Source organism: Glandiceps talaboti, chromosome 8 (genome assembly GCF_964340395.1).
Source record: "Glandiceps talaboti chromosome 8, keGlaTala1.1, whole genome shotgun sequence".
NCBI classification, from domain to species: Eukaryota; Metazoa; Hemichordata; class Enteropneusta; family Spengelidae; genus Glandiceps; species Glandiceps talaboti.
The window spans coordinates 2,831,261-2,849,855 of NC_135556.1; the positions used below are offsets into that span (position 1 = coordinate 2,831,261).

At 35.7% G+C, this 18,595-nt stretch overlaps 1 protein-coding gene across 2 annotated transcripts in view; it reads right to left on the minus strand.

The window, feature by feature from the left end:
• Window positions 1-18,595, minus strand: part of LOC144438527 (exocyst complex component 1-like) — a 67,459-nt gene extending 48,864 nt beyond the window's left edge. Inside the window, exons 1-10 of one of the 2 annotated variants that reach the window (XM_078127592.1) lie at window positions 18,542-18,595; window positions 13,303-13,455; window positions 10,535-10,662; window positions 10,008-10,103; window positions 9,179-9,245; window positions 6,827-6,844; window positions 3,917-4,107; window positions 3,221-3,346; window positions 2,638-2,872; window positions 1,689-1,798 (exon numbers count right to left, since the gene is read on the minus strand). In XM_078127592.1, coding sequence (XP_077983718.1) covers window positions 1,689-1,798; window positions 2,638-2,872; window positions 3,221-3,346; window positions 3,917-4,107; window positions 6,827-6,844; window positions 9,179-9,245; window positions 10,008-10,103; window positions 10,535-10,662; window positions 13,303-13,426 — 1,095 coding nt within the window. In that variant the 5' untranslated portion in view covers window positions 13,427-13,455; window positions 18,542-18,595. The remainder of the gene's footprint in view (window positions 1-1,688; window positions 1,799-2,637; window positions 2,873-3,220; window positions 3,347-3,916; window positions 4,108-6,826; window positions 6,845-9,178; window positions 9,246-10,007; window positions 10,104-10,534; window positions 10,663-13,302; window positions 13,456-18,541) is intronic. The other variant, XM_078127593.1, reaches the window with a different exon arrangement.

An 18,595-nucleotide genomic window follows, 5' to 3' on the forward strand; every position in this document is an offset into this window, starting at 1 on the left:
GAGGGTGATTTATATACATTGTAATATTACTGTTACAGAGGGTGATTTATATACATTGTAATATTACTGTTACAGAGGGTGATTTATATACATTGTAATATTACTGGTACAGAGGGTGATTTATATACATTGTAATATTACTGTTACAGAGGGTGATTTATATACATTGTAATATTACTGTTACAGAGGGTGATTTATATACATTGTAATATTACTGTTACAGAGGGTGATTTATATACATTGTAATATTACTGTTACAGAGGGTGATTTATATACATTGTAATATTACTGTTACAGAGGGTGATTTATATACATTGTAATATTACTGTTACAGAGGGTGATTTATATACATTGTAATATTACTGTTACAGAGGGTGATTTATATACATTGTAATATTACTGTTACAGAGGGTGATTTATATACATTGTAATATTACTGGTACAGAGGGTGATTTATATACATTGTAATATTACTGTTACAGAGGGTGATTTATATACATTGTAATATTACTGCTACAGAGGGTGATTTATATACATTGTAATATTACTGTTACAGAGGGTGATTTATATACATTGTAATATTACTGCTACAGAGGGTGATTTATATACATTGTAATATTACTGTTACAGAGGGTGATTTATATACATTGTAATATTACTGTTACAGAGGGTGATTTATATACATTGTAATATTACTGTTGCAGAGGGTGATTTATATACATTGTAATATTACTGTTACAGAGGGTGATTTATATACATTGTAATATTACTGTTACAGAGGGTGATTTATATACATTGTAATATTACTGTTACAGAGGGTGATTTATATACATTGTAATATTACTGTTGCAGAGGGTGATTTATATACATTGTAATATTACTGCTACAGAGGGTGATTTATATACATTGTAATATTACTGTTGCAGAGGGTGATTTATATACATTGTAATATTACTGCTACAGAGGGTGATTTATATACATTGTAATATTACTGCTACAGAGGGTGATTTATATACATTGTAATATTACTGCTACAGAGGGTGATTTATATACATTGTAATATTACTGCTACAGAGGGTGATTTATATACATTGTAATATTACTGTTACAGAGGGTGATTTATATACATTGTAATATTACTGTTACAGAGGGTGATTTATATACATTGTAATATTACTGTTACAGAGGGTGATTTATATACATTGTAATATTACTGCTACAGAGGGTGATTTATATACATTGTAATATTACTGTTACAGAGGGTGATTTATATACATTGTAATATTACTGTTGCAGAGGGTGATTTATATACATTGTAATATTACTGTTACAGAGGGTGATTTATATACATTGTAATATTACTGTTACAGAGGGTGATTTATATACATTGTAATATTACTGTTACAGAGGGTGATTTATATACATTGTAAGAACAGTTAAAATGCTGCAGAAAAACCAAAAACCTGCATAATATCAAACTGATAAAAAACGCTTCATATCAACCTCCATCAGAGGTGAACACTGTTGTCTTTGTATCAGTTATCTTGTTTGTCTTTATGTGAAGCTCACTTCATTCAAGCAAATACACAAAGGTGTTATTTCACTAGTTGTGACAGATTTGCCAAACTACCACAATCTGTCCAAGTCTTTATAAACAGGTAGCATAATTAAGACTGAGATTGTCTTACCTGGTGTACAAAGATTCCATTGAGATGAGCTGAAAGTCTCTGTGCAAAGCCAACACTCAGTTTCTCAAATAAATTTAACTGTTCAGTGACTGCTGTCATCTTTCGTAAAGCTGAGGGTATGCAAGATGGAAGTCAGAGGGATTAAAAAATACAATGGTTTCAATGTAGCTGCAATAATTGTAGCGTCTTGTTGCGGTTTTGTGGTTTTTTTCGTCTGTTTTGGTGACTTTTTAAGTTTTTGTGTTTAACCCGCACCTAACGCTACAATTCCTACTGCAGGAATTCCAATCAGCTGATGCGATGCGGATCTGCATCGCACGTATCAATCCCTATTTTCGCCAAAATATCGACCTACCTACGGAAAATCTGACATTTCCTAACCGCAACACTTCTTAGGAGTCCCCCGCAGCACAATCGACGGCCCGATCTGCCCTTTCCCCCGTCAAAAACGGCCGCCGAACATGCGAGACGCAACAATTTTGAAAACGAAGGTCGTTGATCACTCGATACATTTGCCGAGATCTCGTAGCCGCGAAAGTTTTCAAAATTGTCATGTGTGGGTATACACCATGGGTATGACCTGCCTGGTGATTACTACATGTGTGGGTATACACCATGGGTATGACCTGCCTGGTGATTACTACATGTGTGGGTATACACCAAGGGTATGACCTGCCTGGTGATTACTACATGTGTGGGTATACACCATGGGTATGACCTGCCTGGTGATTACTACATGTGTGGGTATACACCATGGGTATGACCTACCTGGTGATTACTACATGTGTGGGTATACACCATGGGTATGACCTGCCTGGTGATTACTACATGTGCGGACAGCATATTATGTGTATGACCTTCTGGCAAGTATAACGTGATTGCAATATATTTGTGGAGCTCAAATGGTAGTGCATCTTAAGACCAATAATAGGTTTATCTGAATACTCACAAGGATGTAACTCCATATCTCGTTTTTCTTGCAAGTGTTGAGCAGCCTCACTGCAATCATGTATACCATTAGGACTACTTAAGTCACCATCAATTAATGCTTTGATGTGCTTGTGTGAAAGATCCAACTGGTTGATAAGTCCTCCAAGTTCATCTGCTAATTTATTTCTGTTTTTGTTCTGTACCTGGATCAGACTATCTTTTTGCTGCATCTGTTCCATGTGTGTTTTTACACCCTGCATTAAAATACACAAAATCAAAATAGCTGAGATACTAACTTACTGCTAAGTTGTCTAGTACTGTAACTGATACATATGTCAATACATGTTACCTAATATTAGGATGGACTTACTTATTTTCTGATCCTCATTACTGGTCCTACATTTCATGAATTTAGCCAAAATTTAACACTCTCCACGGCAGAGTCTGAAAAAAACGCTATATCACTACATGTAATTGTAAAATGTGGACACCACAAGTGTGTATCTGTGTGAAAAATGTGTTCATTGAAATTCAAGGGCATCAAGAAGTCAAATGGTTCAAAGTTACAGTTCAAAGATTTTTAAAAAACTTGTTATACTTACTGCTAACATATCGTCATAGCTTTCTAACCGAGTTTCTAATTTCTCAACTTCTTTGAGTGATTGATCTAATAACTTCATCAATATCAAAACTTGTTCTTCAGATCCCATAATAGAATGAATGTTCTCCTATAAAACAATGCAAATAAAGTGTCAAGACAATGTGATAGAACACTGAATATGTTGCATTAAGACAATGTGATATTATAGTGAGAACAGACAACTTGCTAGCCATCTGTTCCATAGCAAATGTAATTTTTGAATAAGTTAATAAAAACTGGGTACTAGATAACTTTCAAATGCAAAAACAATCCATGCCATCTCAATATTTGCACACAGCACCACATCAGTACAATGTATATAGAGAGTACAACATTGATTTCAATGCATAAAATATCAGAACAGAATTAGCTACAACTTTGAATTGTTTACTGTGTGACTGATTACTTCATGAAAGGTACTGTCACTTGTGGCAAATCATCAACAATCATTCAAAGCATTAAGTGTAAAAGTATAATACTGTTGCTTTTAATAATAACAATATGATTTTATACTTGATACGAATGTTAGAAATGAGTGTGGTACACAGTGGAATCACTTCACTTGGGGTATTATGGATTGTACATGAGTGTGGTACACAGTGGTATTACTTTAATTGGGTGTTACAGGTTGTAAATGATGACATGTAAACACACTAACCCCATCCAATACAGACAGATCTCTTGATAACTGTTCTGTGAATGCCTCGGCATTACTAACAGCAAATTCACACTTGGCCATCATCTTCTCTAGGTCTTTTTCCTCTTTAGTTGACAAGGCTTGGTAATCTTCATCACTACCATCGCCTTCTCCTTCTTTCATACGTGACTGTTCATCAACTTGTATTGTTTCTGAAAGTATTTCCAGTGTCACAATCACAATATATACAAGACTAACTCTTTATCATATTCTGAAAATTATTCGAGAGTTATGAATTTGACAATTTTTAATTTTTTTTTGAAAAACTGCCGATAGCACATTAATTTCAAAATCAGACATATTTGTATCCTAAATTTTATATCTTGTCATTTCACTTTTGATCAGTTTGAGAACATTTCAATGTACAGTATTAATACTCATACACACTCAATACTCTAACACTTCTGTATCAGATATTCATTCATCAATTATAGCATTTTAGATTCCATGTATATTAAAATAATTTGATTTGTTTGCCCCTCCCTCCCCATCTCTATTTGTTTGCCCCTCTCCCTCCCCTGCATCTATTTGTTTGCCCCTCTCCCTCCCCCTCTCTATTTGTTTGCCCCTCTCCCTCCCCTGCATCTATTTGTTTGCCCTTCTCCCTCCCCCTCTCTATTTGTTTGCCCTTCTCCCTCCCCTCTCTACTTGTTTGCCCCTCTCCCTCCCCTGTATCTATTTGTTTGCCCCTCTCCCTCCCCTGCATCTATTTGTTTGCCCCTCTCCCTCCCCTGCATCTATTTGTTTGCCCTTCTCCCTCCCCTCTCTATTTGTTTGCCCCTCTCCCTCCCCCTCTCTATTTATTTGCCCCTCTCCCTCCCCCTCTCTATTTGTTTGCCCCTCTCCCTCCCCTGCATCTATTTGTTTGCCCCTCCCCCTCCCCCTCTCTATTTGTTTGCCCCTCTCCCTCACCTGCATCTATTTGTTTGCCCCTGTCCCTCCCCCCTCTCTATTTGTTTGCCCCCCTCCCCCCATTTGTTTTATCATCTAAGTGATTCATTGATAGACATAATTTGGATCCAACTAACATAAATCATGTTGAAATAGTTAAGCTGCTACAAGACAGCATCAAAATATAAATATAATAGCCCTTTCAGAATTATTTCCTTAAAACTCTCTACTTGACATATAGATAATCCATAATTACTGATTCAATATTTCAGAATTTACTCATAAAATTTTCAAATAAATAAAATGTGAACATATTCAAACTATCACTACAGACACGATGAGAAACGTGAAATGGGTGCCACCTGGTGACCTTTGACCTGTAATGAAGTAATTATAACATCTGCATACATGCCAAACAATAACAACCAAAGTATAAGAAAACTCTACTATGGTGAGGTGCATTCATGTTGTGGACTATATGTCTGTGATTTGTGTATGTTGTAATGTTATTGTTAAATGTTGTCATGCATACACATGTACACATAGCAGGAACAATGTTATTATGTTTGTTGGCATGGTAACACAGAGTTAAGGATGAGACTGACATAGTTTTACACTGGTTAGACTTCAGTGTGTACTCCCACTGCTATCTTAATATCTTTATTCTTATATTTTTGTTTCATCAATTTCTGTTGTTTACACAATTTGACAGTCATGAAGATATAAAGTGCACTTTTTACAGTCATTATGTTTGTTTATATATTTTGTCTACATGTTAAAGTTAAAAACAGATCTCCTTTTCACTGAAGGCCATTGTGTAGTTTGTCTGGCATCTATGCTTTACAGAATACTATAGAACTGTTTGGACTGAACTGGTCAGTAATAGTAATAGTATGGTTTCCTGGTTATTAAGCTAACTATTAAATTTGGTATAACTTTCTCCATCAACCTCTGTCTACTGTGGAAAGATGCTTGCTATTTCAATATTAATTTCTACACCATATCTGCTGTTGGACAATGATTTGCTAATTTCAGTTGTTTTCATGAAGAGATACAGTCAGTCTGTATGATTTTAGGAGTTGACCTGTACTGTCTGTATGATTTTAAGAGTTGACCTGTACTGTCTGTATGATTTTAGGAGTTGACCTGTAAGGTCTGTATGATTTTAGGAGTTGACCTGTACTGTCTGTATGATTTTAGGAGTTGACCTGTACTGTCTGTATGATTTTAGGAGTTGACCTGTACTGTCTGTATGATTTTAGGAGTTGACCTGTACTGTCTGTATGATTTTAAGAGTTGACCTGTACTGTCTGTATGATTTTAGGAAAACGATATAAAGTAGATAAAATTTAAATTTAAATAATACGCCTTTATTCTTTTGCATGTATGTAAACAAAAATCTGATATTACACAAAAGTTTTGGGGAACGTTGTGAGTTCTGTGCTAAAGAAACGAAAGATGATGCCCGAATCATGTTTTGGAAAGGCATCAGTCTATGCTACAATAGAAGGAACTGTCCATACTCTGTGGTGTTAGTTGCATGACGTTATTAAATTCTAGTACTTCTACATGCATAGAAATGAACCTATGAAAGTATCATGTCATGATCCACCACCAGACACCATCAAATTAATTATAATGATAAATTTATTTGAAATTACAATGATTATTGACAATATGTTATATGTTGATATTAGTTCTACACTGTTAATAGCACTATCTATAATGTGCACATTTCAATCTATTAGGCTACGATAGCAGCCTTCAGTACCAAACCTTTCCAATGAATTCAGAGTTGATCTTTACCAACTCAAAATTTGTTCAGCTTCTTTTATTGACACTATTGTTTCTTCTGTCTCAAGAAACTGTGTAAATAACAAATGTAATTGAGAGTGTTGGATATCTGTATGTAAATTCCTCAAAGTTAAGTGGAAAGATTGAAACTGAAGGTGTTAAAATTTGATTACAAATGATTCTGACCTATTTGTTCTGTGTACCCTAGGAGAGAGAAAGAAGACAAACAGAACAGACAACACAGGTGTCAGTACAAGAAGCAACACTGTGATGTTATTAATGTACACTGGTCATGTCCACACGAGTGATGGATTGAAAATAGTTAAGTTGTCAATCACACAAACATAAATTAGCTGTCAAAATTTATTTACCCTGACAATTTATCATTTATGACATGTTTTGTAGCTGTAATCTGTAAATCAGTTTCAATCATCTCCATTTACTATACAGTGGATAGTTTTAAACAAATGGCACTGACCATGTTGAAGTAATGTGACCCAGTTCAATGTTAGCCAAATTTAGACAGCTGAGCTAATGTACATCTGTTTGAATCTACATTTGAGTCAAACAATGGCACAAAAATAGTTTGTTTAATTTCTGTTGACATGGTGAACTCAGTTTTCAAATCAATTCAAAGTGGGGACATGACTTATGAAACAAAGAGATAAAAATCTTCCATACTAAAATTAAACAGAGTTTAAGTTAAGTGTTTGAATGAATTGTTACTTTGTGTATTGTTGATTATTCTGATCAATTTGATTTGTTCACAAACAAGTCTATTAGTTTGAATTGTGTACAAATGTTTCTATTTACACTGCAATCTTGTATCATATTGTTTGAATTATACCATATCTTTAATAGAGAAAGCAACTAAAATTGATTCAAATGCACACACACACAAACACACACATCCACACACACAAACACACACATCCACACACACACACACACACACACACACACACACAAACACATACACACATACATACATACATACATACCAGGGTTCGTACACTTAAAGCAAAACAAAATTCCAGGACTTTCCAGGGGTGTTTCGTCAGTTTTCCAGGGGTATTCATATTGATTTTGGCCATTTTCCAGGGGTGTTGACACTGAAGTATATTTTTTGAATGACATCTAATTGTCTGATATGGACGAGAAAAATCAACAACAGTTCCCATATGTCACAAAACATTTTAAAGACAATCGACACTATGCAAGATATTGGTTTCAAAACCACGTTTACACGCTAAGATTAACGGAGAAACCTCTGCCCTACCCCCTAAGTAGCCGTTTCGTCAAGCTGGTGCATTGATCGTGTAAGATTGAGTCGCAGCATTCGTCAGTCTAATTCAGACATATCCAGAAAAATAAATCAAAAACTAAAGTTTGTCCTCGTTATTGTATAGTTTGATGTTACTAGATTTATAAGCCACCTAAAATAATTTTTTTCTTCAAAATTTTGAATAAAAACGTCATTTACGTAACGAAATTTCGAGCTATGAATAACTGAATACATTCATCGTTTGCGTCTCGATGTTTATGTACGGATGCCATGAGTTGCGGAACATCGCGATTTCAACTCAACTTGACCATTGACGAATGTTACTGTACCGACAACATAAAACAGTAGTTTATTCTTTTAGAACATGTAACACAAATACCCATTTATCGACGAAATAAAAGTCACAACCGTACTTCCACAACCCGGAAATTCAACTTGCACTTCCCTAGGCCCTATCCCTAGATTGTAGTATGTCGACTCGTGCGCCGAACTTGTAACAATTTCTAATCAAGGTTGATGATGCTTTGATACTCGCTACAATGTTACGATAATCTTGTTAACAGACCTACTGTACATGTTACCCCGGCCGGGACTGTTACAATGCAATATCATGTCCCTGAAATGACGACTGGGAGATGTATGGAGTAGCAATATACAACATGTATAGTATGCAAGATCGAAAGAAACACTGCGGCGCCCATTCAACTAAATAGGCACGGTCTGTGGGGCAAGTGTCTCGTGGAACGATCGCTTGACTGTCTGGGTTCAATCGGCGTGAATTTTGATTCATCACCCAGCGTGGCGAAAGACTTTGAAAATATTTTCGCGATTTCACATTTACGAGATTCAGAATCATATGAATGGGTGGCTCGAACACGGGCATGACGATCGTCAATATTAATCGATCGATTGAACATGATCATTTTCCAGGGTTTTCCAGGGGTAGGGCGCATTTTTCCAGGGTTTTCCAGGGCTTTCCAGGGAGGGTTTGAAATTCCAGGGTTTTCCAGGGTTTTCCAGGACCGTGCGAACCCTGACATACACACATATCCACACACACACACACATCCACACACACACACACACACACACACACACACACACACACACACACACACACACACACACACACAGTTTCTTTTAGCAATATACATGTAGACAAGTTCATAATCAATGCATAAAGATAAACACAAATAATTTAATGTTGTGTAAATCCACACACTTGAGATGTTGTTGAAAGTTGAAATGTTTACCTTCTAATAACTGAGGGTTGACGTTCACAAAAGTTGGCTTTTTTCTCACCAAGTATCTTTGACTTAGCTAAAATGTAATAAAAAGGTTGAAATCAATAATCTGATAAAATATATACAAGTATGTTTTTTGAAATCTTTTTATTGCGTTCTCCTCTGAAACGGAAAAAAATCCCTGGAGACTTTTTCCAATTTGGCCTCACTATGATCTGGATTGATATACAGTAATTTAATTCCAAACACTGTATTCCATGAAATCAAATAGGTTTGTTGTATTGTATGGACCATGTGAGACCATGACAGAGACTAGATATCTCCACAACAAAGGATATCATACCATACACAAGTCACTTGGTATGGAACATTACAGAGATTAAATGTCTGTGTATTATATCAATCAATCAAAAGAATTTGTATAGCGCTAAAAAAAAATCCAATTTGACATAATGTTCAGGACTATTTGATATCATACCATACACAAGTCAGTTTGAATGTGATCAAACATAAAATACAGGATTGATAGCCTGATTGTTCTGCATCACAACTCTTGTCTATACAGTTGGTTCTGTAGCACTCAGAGTCAAAACATTCCAATTTCCATTCATTTTCACTATTTTTCATAAATTATGCTTGAGGAGGTATAATTCTATTATTTCCCAATATATTCCTTTATTCAGCTCGAACGAAAATCCATGTTACCTAAAGGTTGGTCACTAGTGGTTTAGTGACTCATAGTGACAAGGCCCCTTATGTCACTTGTATTTGCCTTCAATGGCTGAACATATATTGGGACAATAAAGATATAATATCTAATGTATACAGATTTACTCACCTTCCAAAGACATGATATAAATGAGTTTTTTTCTGCTACATTGCTGGCTATCCATTTATATGACTTCTCAAAATGGAGATCAAACTCAGGTAGATCCTATGTTAGCAAACAAATAGCATACAAGAATGATAAAACATTAACATCAATACCCATCCTTAAAACTTTAGTTTCCTCCAATTTCTGAATTATTTGGTAAGTAAGACTTAAACTTCAAGTTGGTGTTAACAGTCAAATTCAAGGATTCTGAATGTCTTTGAGCAAAATAAAGTTGTGTTCCCTGATCACAAAGCTACAATAACATACAAGGTCATGTGATTTAGTCATGTGATTTATATACACATTTCAGTGTTAGTAAATAGAAACTTTTCATGTGGCAATGCTTACAATTACAAGCTGACTTCTATTTCACTTTGCACACAATCAAAACATTCGGTACAGTACATTACATAAATCTTAAAGCTAATATTGTCTTACCTTTGTTTCATCTCTACCATCTTACATACATCTTGAAGCTAGTATTGTCTTACCTTTGTTTCATCTCTACCGTCTACCTTCTTGAGATCAGATAATGACCATGACTCTCGTTTCTTATAAGTATCTTTTTCTGACTTCTTAACTTTGTACAGTGATACCTGTGCAGGCTGGTCAGTTGTCACTAATGAACCAAAATGAAGGTTTGTTAGTTGACATCATATACAAGAATCCTAGCTTAGTTTTGCACTTGACATCAAATACAAGAATCCTGGCTTAGTTTTGCACTTGACATCAAATACAAGAATCCTGGCTTAGTTTTGCACTTGACATCAAATACAAGAATCCTGGCTTAGTTTTGCACTTGACATCAAATACAAGAATCCTGGCTTAGTTTAGCACTTGACATCAAATACAAGAATCCTAGCTTAGTTTTGCACTTGACATCAAATACAAGAGTCCTGGCTTAGTTTTGCACTTGACATCAAATACAAGAATCCTGGCTTAGTTTTGCACTTGACCTTTCAATATTTAAAACATACATTATGGTAGACCACTTGAAATAATTGTTAGTTGTAACAGTAGATGAAATCATGAATTCCTAATTCTAAGTTTACATGAGTTTTTAATGTTTATGAAAACATAATTACATATTTGTAGAAACAATTAGAACCTTTGACAAAGAAAGAACTCTCATAAAATGAAAGTCTCCTACACACTTAAAACCCCAATGTTTAAATACCACATTCTTCTTGCATAATTGTTATTTTTTATCAGCAGAACAATCCTACTCAGTTAATCCCCATACTTGGGTTAGTGCAGTCAAACCATAATTTAGGACCAACTATTTCTACTCAGTTAATCCCCATACTTGGGTTAGTGCAGTCAAACCATAATTTAGGACCAACTATTTCTACTCAGTTAATCCCCATACTTGGGTTAGTGCAGTCAAACCATAATTTAGGACCAACTATTTCTACTCAGTTAATCCCCATACTTGGGTTAGTGCAGTCAAACCATAATTTAGGACCAACTATTTCTACTCAGTTAATCCCCATACTTGGGTTAGTGCAGTCAAACCATAATTTAGGACCAACTATTTCTACTCAGTTAATCCCCATACTTGGGTTAGTGCAGTCTTAGGACCAACTATTTCTACTCAGTTAATCCCCATACTTGGGTTAGTGCAGTCAAACCATATTTAGGACCAACTATTTCTACTCAGTTAATCCCCATACTTGGGTTAGTGCAGTCAAACCATATTTAGGACCAACTATTTCTACTCAGTTAATCCCCATACTTGGGTTAGTGCAGTCAAACCATATTTAGGACCAACTATTTCCACTCAGTTAATCCCCATACTTGGGTTAGTGCAGTCAAACCATAATTTAGGACCAACTATTTCTACTCAGTTAATCCCCATACTTGGGTTAGTGCAGTCAAACCATAATTTAGGACCAACTATTTCTACTCAGTTAATCCCCATACTTGGGTTAGTGCAGTCAAACCATAATTTAGGACCAACTATTTCTACTCAGTTAATCCCCATACTTGGGTTAGTGCAGTCAAACCATAATTTAGGACCAACTATTTCTACTCAGTTAATCCCCATACTTGGGTTAGTGCAGTCAAACCATAATTTAGGACCAACTATTTCTACTCAGTTAATCCCCATACTTGGGTTAGTGCAGTCAAACCATAATTTCAGACCAACTATTTCTACTCAGTTAATCCCCATACTTGGGTTAGTGCAGTCAAACCATAATTTAGGACCAACTATTTCTACTCAGTTAATCCCCATACTTGGGTTAGTGCAGTCAAACCATAATTTAGGACCAACTATTTCTACTCAGTTAATCCCCATACTTGGGTTAGTGCAGTCAAACCATAATTTCAGACCAACTATTTCTACTCAGTTAATCCCCATACTTGGGTTAGTGCAGTCAAACCATAATTTAGGACCAACTATTTCTACTCAGTTAATCCCCATACTTGGATTAGTGCAGTCAAACCATATTTAAGACCAACTATTTCTTCACCTCTCCTGGACAACTAGTTTTCTAATCCACTTGAGTAGTAAACACAAGTAAGATGTCTCTTGTACATATTCAATATTTACAAAATAAGATGACCAAGTTTGAATATGTTCATGTAACTAGGAGATCAAACTTAAGCTTCACTACGTATGGTTTGAATATATTCATGTAATTAGGGGATCAAATTTAAGTTTCAATGTATAGTTTGAATATATTCATGTAACTAGGGGATCAAATTTACGTTTCGATGTATGGTTTGAATATATTCATGTAACTAGGGAATCAAATTTACGTTTCGATGTATGGTTTGAATATATTCATGTAACTAGGGGATCAAATTTAAGTATCACGATGTATGGTTTGAATATATTCATGTAACTAGGGGATCAAACTTAAGTTTCATTTCAATGCTGTAATAATTGTTGGATTTCCTCATCTAAGTTTAGATAGCACAATTTTTTAAATAACCAATGGACTAAATAATTGGAATACACAGCAGTTGAAGAATGAAGTAATTGTAGGTGCCAGGATCACTGGGCTATGTGGTTATGTAGTAAGATTGTCTCATTGACAGTGTAAACATCAATACTTACAATTCTATGATAAATGTATCTTTAGATTTGTAATGGAAATAAACATAAGAATGTTGGACCAAGTAGCCTAGCAACTGAACATATGTAATACTCTAACAAAGCCAAGTACACATGAACAGTTTAGAGAGAACAAGTCTAAAGTCAACATTGATTTGAACCTGATATCAATCAGAAGTCACTGTCAGTCTACTTTACCTGCAGCACATAGAAAACTGTTCTTCTTTTTCTTGCCAGCAATTGTGACATGAACAACACCGATGAGACGTTCATCACTTGGAAGAAATACTTCACGTTGTAAAGTATGACGGATTGCAGTCATGGTATCAACTCTTTACAAGTACCAACTATCTAGTTTGAAACATACAAGAAAAGATAAATAACTGTGAATCTCAACTTTCTACTGACTTGAGAAAATTAACATGACATGTGATACAAGAAATGAAGACATACATTCCAGCTGTAAGTCTAGTTCCAGCTTATCATCATGGAGTCGTCATATGCAGACAGGTAAGTCATATCATAAATATTTCATTGCAACTACAATCTGGGCTGTACTTCAGACAAATATAATAATGGTAAATTTCACCACAGATTTACGACCAAAGGTCAAGTTACATTGATTTACAGAACACTTTGTCAGATAGACATACCATAACAAATCAAATTATTTTATAAATGACAAATCAAATGGATTATATACCTTCTGACATTCAGCAATACAATAACAGTTAATCAAAGTTAACATTGGAATTATGTAATTGTAATAAAAAAAGTATTATTAGAGTTAGATTGTTTACTTAACATATAAGATTAATGTCAAGTGTATGGAATATTGTTTGCAATGTACATTTAGCAAAACAATACCCCCCCCCACCCCTCAAAAAAGGAAAATAAACATCAAAAACACAGTGCTGCAGTTTGAAGATCATTGACATTTTGCTCTGACTGAAATTAAATGATACTACAATTCAAATTACTGTTTATAACATGTAATGGAGAAGTTCCAGCTCCTTGGTAGATATGTTCAGCTTTGAAATATAAGTATCAAGGCATGGATTGACCCAAATTACAGGAAGTCTATCACAGCCTACATAGAATACAAGTTAGTTCTAAGTCTATCACAGCCTACATAGAATACAAGTTAGTTCTAAGTCTATCACAGCCTACATAGAATACAAGTTAGTTCTAAGTCTATCACAGCCTACATAGAATACAAGTTAGTTCTAAGTCTATCACAGCCTACATAGAATACAAGTTAGTTCTAAGTCTATCACAGCCTACATAGAATACAAGTTAGTTCTAAGTCTATCACAGCCTACATAGAATACAAGTTAGCATTACAATTCTGCCGATGCTAAAAGTAACACCTTTTAGCACCTTCTTACACCTGTACCCATATGGTGAATAACGCCACCAGCCTATACTTTGGGGCTATGTGTAAATAAAACTTGTTTGTCTAAACTAAGCATCTTGCTGGAACTCGTTGACACCTCTCAATCCGATAATGGTCAGTAGTTGTACCTCAGATCACAGACAAGAAACTGTGTTCCTTGCCTGTGCTCAGATGTTGTACCATGGCTCACAGTCCTGCTTGCAGACGGTGCACGCGTTTCGCTCAACACCGTCCTACGAAAAGTAACCGTCCTATAGCGAGTGCGAAAACAAAATACTTTCGCACCAATAACAAAATAATTACATATAATTTTTTTTTATAAAGCTATCAATTGATTTCAAAGTCCTGCCTTACAGATTCCGGGATTTCTGGTCCTCCGGACTGGGACTAGTACTTTTGTAGCCAAGGCGAGGTAAAATTACTAAATAGTCGATTTATTGCTGATATTTGAACACAGATGCGTTAAATCTTTAGTTACTAGCATTTCAGGTAAGCCCACGTTTCACAACTGTAGGCGACTTACTCCGTATGCAAGCAGGGCGACATGGACCCTCAGACCACTAGTGGTCAACCGGTCTGAGATGGATCATAGACTCTACGAAATGGATGTAGCCTAGTAGAAATGTCTGTATTTGTGAACAGTAAGGAATGTCTCTCAGATAGACTGTGTCCATGACTGTACTACAATGTTGTGTCAATCAAGGCCTCTTCGCAGGTTTGTGAAAATGATGCTGGGGACTAATCTCCATTTCAAAAAGGGAAGTTTTTCTAACTGAATAGGGTGTTTGTCCTGAATGTTCGATAACTTGCATTTCCGTCAATTTCTCGTCTCTGTTAATTTTAGCGACGAAGGGATACTAGTATGATATTCCATAGAACGCCTTTTGTTTATCAATTACAAACAATAGCATGTGAAGGGCGATATAATGTTGCCTTGTCCGAGAAACGGGAAGTACACTAGCTGTTTTCACTTCACTGCTCACACTTACATTGAAGAGCTATGTAGTCAGTAATCTTGGCTAGTCTATTCTATTGTCAAACAGAATTTTCCCTCAAATTCAACATCACTGTCAGAATATATTCGAGAAAGGTTTACAACGTTTAAACTTTATTCATCCTGGATTCAATAGCAAGTGTACATTCTTTGATCACGGATTTGCGAGTGCAAAACATTATAAAAGCACGGGACTGCAATTTTGTGTTCCATGTCTGTGTAACCTCAGATCACTGAAAATATTCATTAGTGGTCTGAGTCTGAGTTGGAACACATCTCCGTTTATAGTGCTAGTTGTGTGTATTCACTAAGCCGTTTCAATATAATAATCATATGGGCGTTTTATTTTCAACATCACGCAAACCATTGGCCTCTTTTCATGGTAGCGATTAGTCTATCTGCTAGACCTCGGATGTTCTTCCGATACAAATGAAACACGACCGAACATCGCTATCGAGGATGGAACATCCAAGGCAAGCCCTCACTGCGAACTTCGTTCGCTTATAGTAATTAGTATCGAAAGAAAGCACGAACATCTAGCAGCAAGACTAGGTAGCGATTTGACAGACGCCAACAAAATCGAATTTTAGACTCTAATATTACTCGCACGTACAGCGTACTTTTTATAGGATAATATCATAAAAAGTGAATCAGAGCAAGCATCTAACCTAGAGTCTAAAATTAGATTTTATCCGATAATGGATATTTGTGTAATGTCGCGTCTTCATGGGGTCAGGTGTAAAAAAGACGGGTCAAAGTTTGGAAATGTGCACTCAGAGAACTGCGACACAACTGCTGACAGAGAGTTCTCAAATCATATTTTAGAGCTAAGGTGGCTATTGTCCTGCGTGTTCATTATAAAGCGGCCAAGTTCGCGTCACAATTTGTAAAATAACGCTACGACATTATACTAAACAATAAAGAATAAATAAGCCTTTGAAGTTTCTGTGCTCCTACTATAAATACTTCCTATGAATCTGGCCACAGCTACTCATGTCCTAGTCTAGCTGCTAGACCTCAGGTGTTATTCCGAATTTACAATACGACAAGGATGGGCGTTCGTCATCACGGCGAACTTCGTCAGGAGAAAGCCCGAACGTCTAGCAGCAAGACAACTTTCTATAGTGGTCTGAGCGCACCATGCATACAATGAAAAGATGGAAAAGAAGATTATGCAAATACCCGACACTTCTTTATTTCTGTTGATATAGATGATGAGGCCAATTAACACATTTCTACCAGCTTAGCATATTAACTAACCTCGGATTTTCGAGGTTGGGAAGTTCTCAATTGGTCATACTTTAGCATCGGAGAGAATTATAATGGTTCTAAGTCTATCACAGCCTACATAGAATACACGTTAGTTCTAAGTCTATCACAGCCTACATAGAATACAAGTTAGTTCTAAGTCTATCACAGCCTACATAGAATACAAGTTAGTTCTAAGTCTATCACAGCCTACATAGAATACAAGTTAGTTCTAAGTCTATCACAGCCTACATAGAATACAAGTTAGTTCTAAGTCTATCACAGCCTACATAGAATACACGTTAGTTCTAAGTCTATCACAGCCTACATAGAATACAAGTTAGTTCTAAGTCTATCACACAGCCTACATAGAATACACGTTAGTTCTAAGTCTATCACAGCCTACATAGAATACAAGTTAGTTCTAAGTCTATCACACAGCCTACATAGAATACAAGTTAGTTCTAAGTCTATCACACAGCCTACATATACATTTGTAGTACACATTAGTTCAGCAGACAAATTCTTGATCACAACTATAAATAATTGAATAATTTATCTTTGACACTGAAGGAGATTTAATCCCTCACCATTCAAATGATTCAAAGAATTTCTATTTTACATCTATATGAAAATTCATTTTTGCTTAGTATCACATGAATTAATGTAATTGTGTTATGTTTATGACAATCCTTGTGGGTAATGACTCTGAAAAGTTAGTTTTGTAAATTGTATACACATCGCAGTATCAAAGTTAGTTATCGGTGGCCGAGTGGTTAAACCACTTGCCTCTTACCACTGTGGTTGGGGTTCGAACCACATTCAGGGTTCGATTAAATTTACCATGCTGTAAGTACGAAGAGTGTCATTCAGTTTGACTCTACCGAAAAACGCAGGGTTTCACCGGGTACTCTGGTTTCCTCCTGCATTAACACTGAACCCAATATGGGATGGCCCTCACTGGACTTCTTGGGAGACAAGTGTTTATGTACTTAAAAAACTATCCAATATAACTAAAGATTATCATTATTATTATTTAATTATTATTAAAGTCTTGTTTCTACACTGGAATGGACATTTTGATTGAACAGTATAACAATGCATTCATAGTTAGTTCATATTTGCATCTTAATTAATATGCAACTGGCTTGTGAAGTCACGGGCTACAAATGTTATGATGTGGGAAACTAGTGTGTGTAGTTGACGATAAAAAGGGGTGTGTACTATATTTGGTACATCAGTAACTTTTTCCTGAAGACAGAGAACAGTGATATAGTGTATCTGCTGAAGTCCTTAGAATGCTTAGGTTTACTTGTAACATGGAGCCATCAAATATCAATTGAAATCATCAGTGGATTGGAACTATCCAATGATTTGATATGTATGTAAACAATAACAAATAAAGAATAACAAACGAACTAGGAAACTTGAACAAGGCAAGAAATAAGAAGGAATTAAAATACCATAAAAAAAAATAAAGACATTGAACTCTGTGCAATTAAGTAGATTTTATTATGGCAGTGAATTAATAGTAAACTCTCCCATTCGGGCAAATGTCTGAAATACGAACCTAGTTCACGGGCTAGGCATGTGACACTTCTGTCAGTGATATGATGTGCACCTAAAAAAACTGAGCTGGGAGCTAGAGTTGTGGAATATTTGCGGATGAATGCTAAATTTTGCAACTTTTGGATTCAAATGTCACGTCTTCCTGAGACAATTAAATACGACAACGTTACAAATGTACAACTAAACTGTTTGTTACTGCCCGTTCAATGCTACAAGAACAAAATACTTACTGATCACAGTTCTCGGTCATTCCGGTAGAGACGGCTGCCATTGCACTAGAGGTG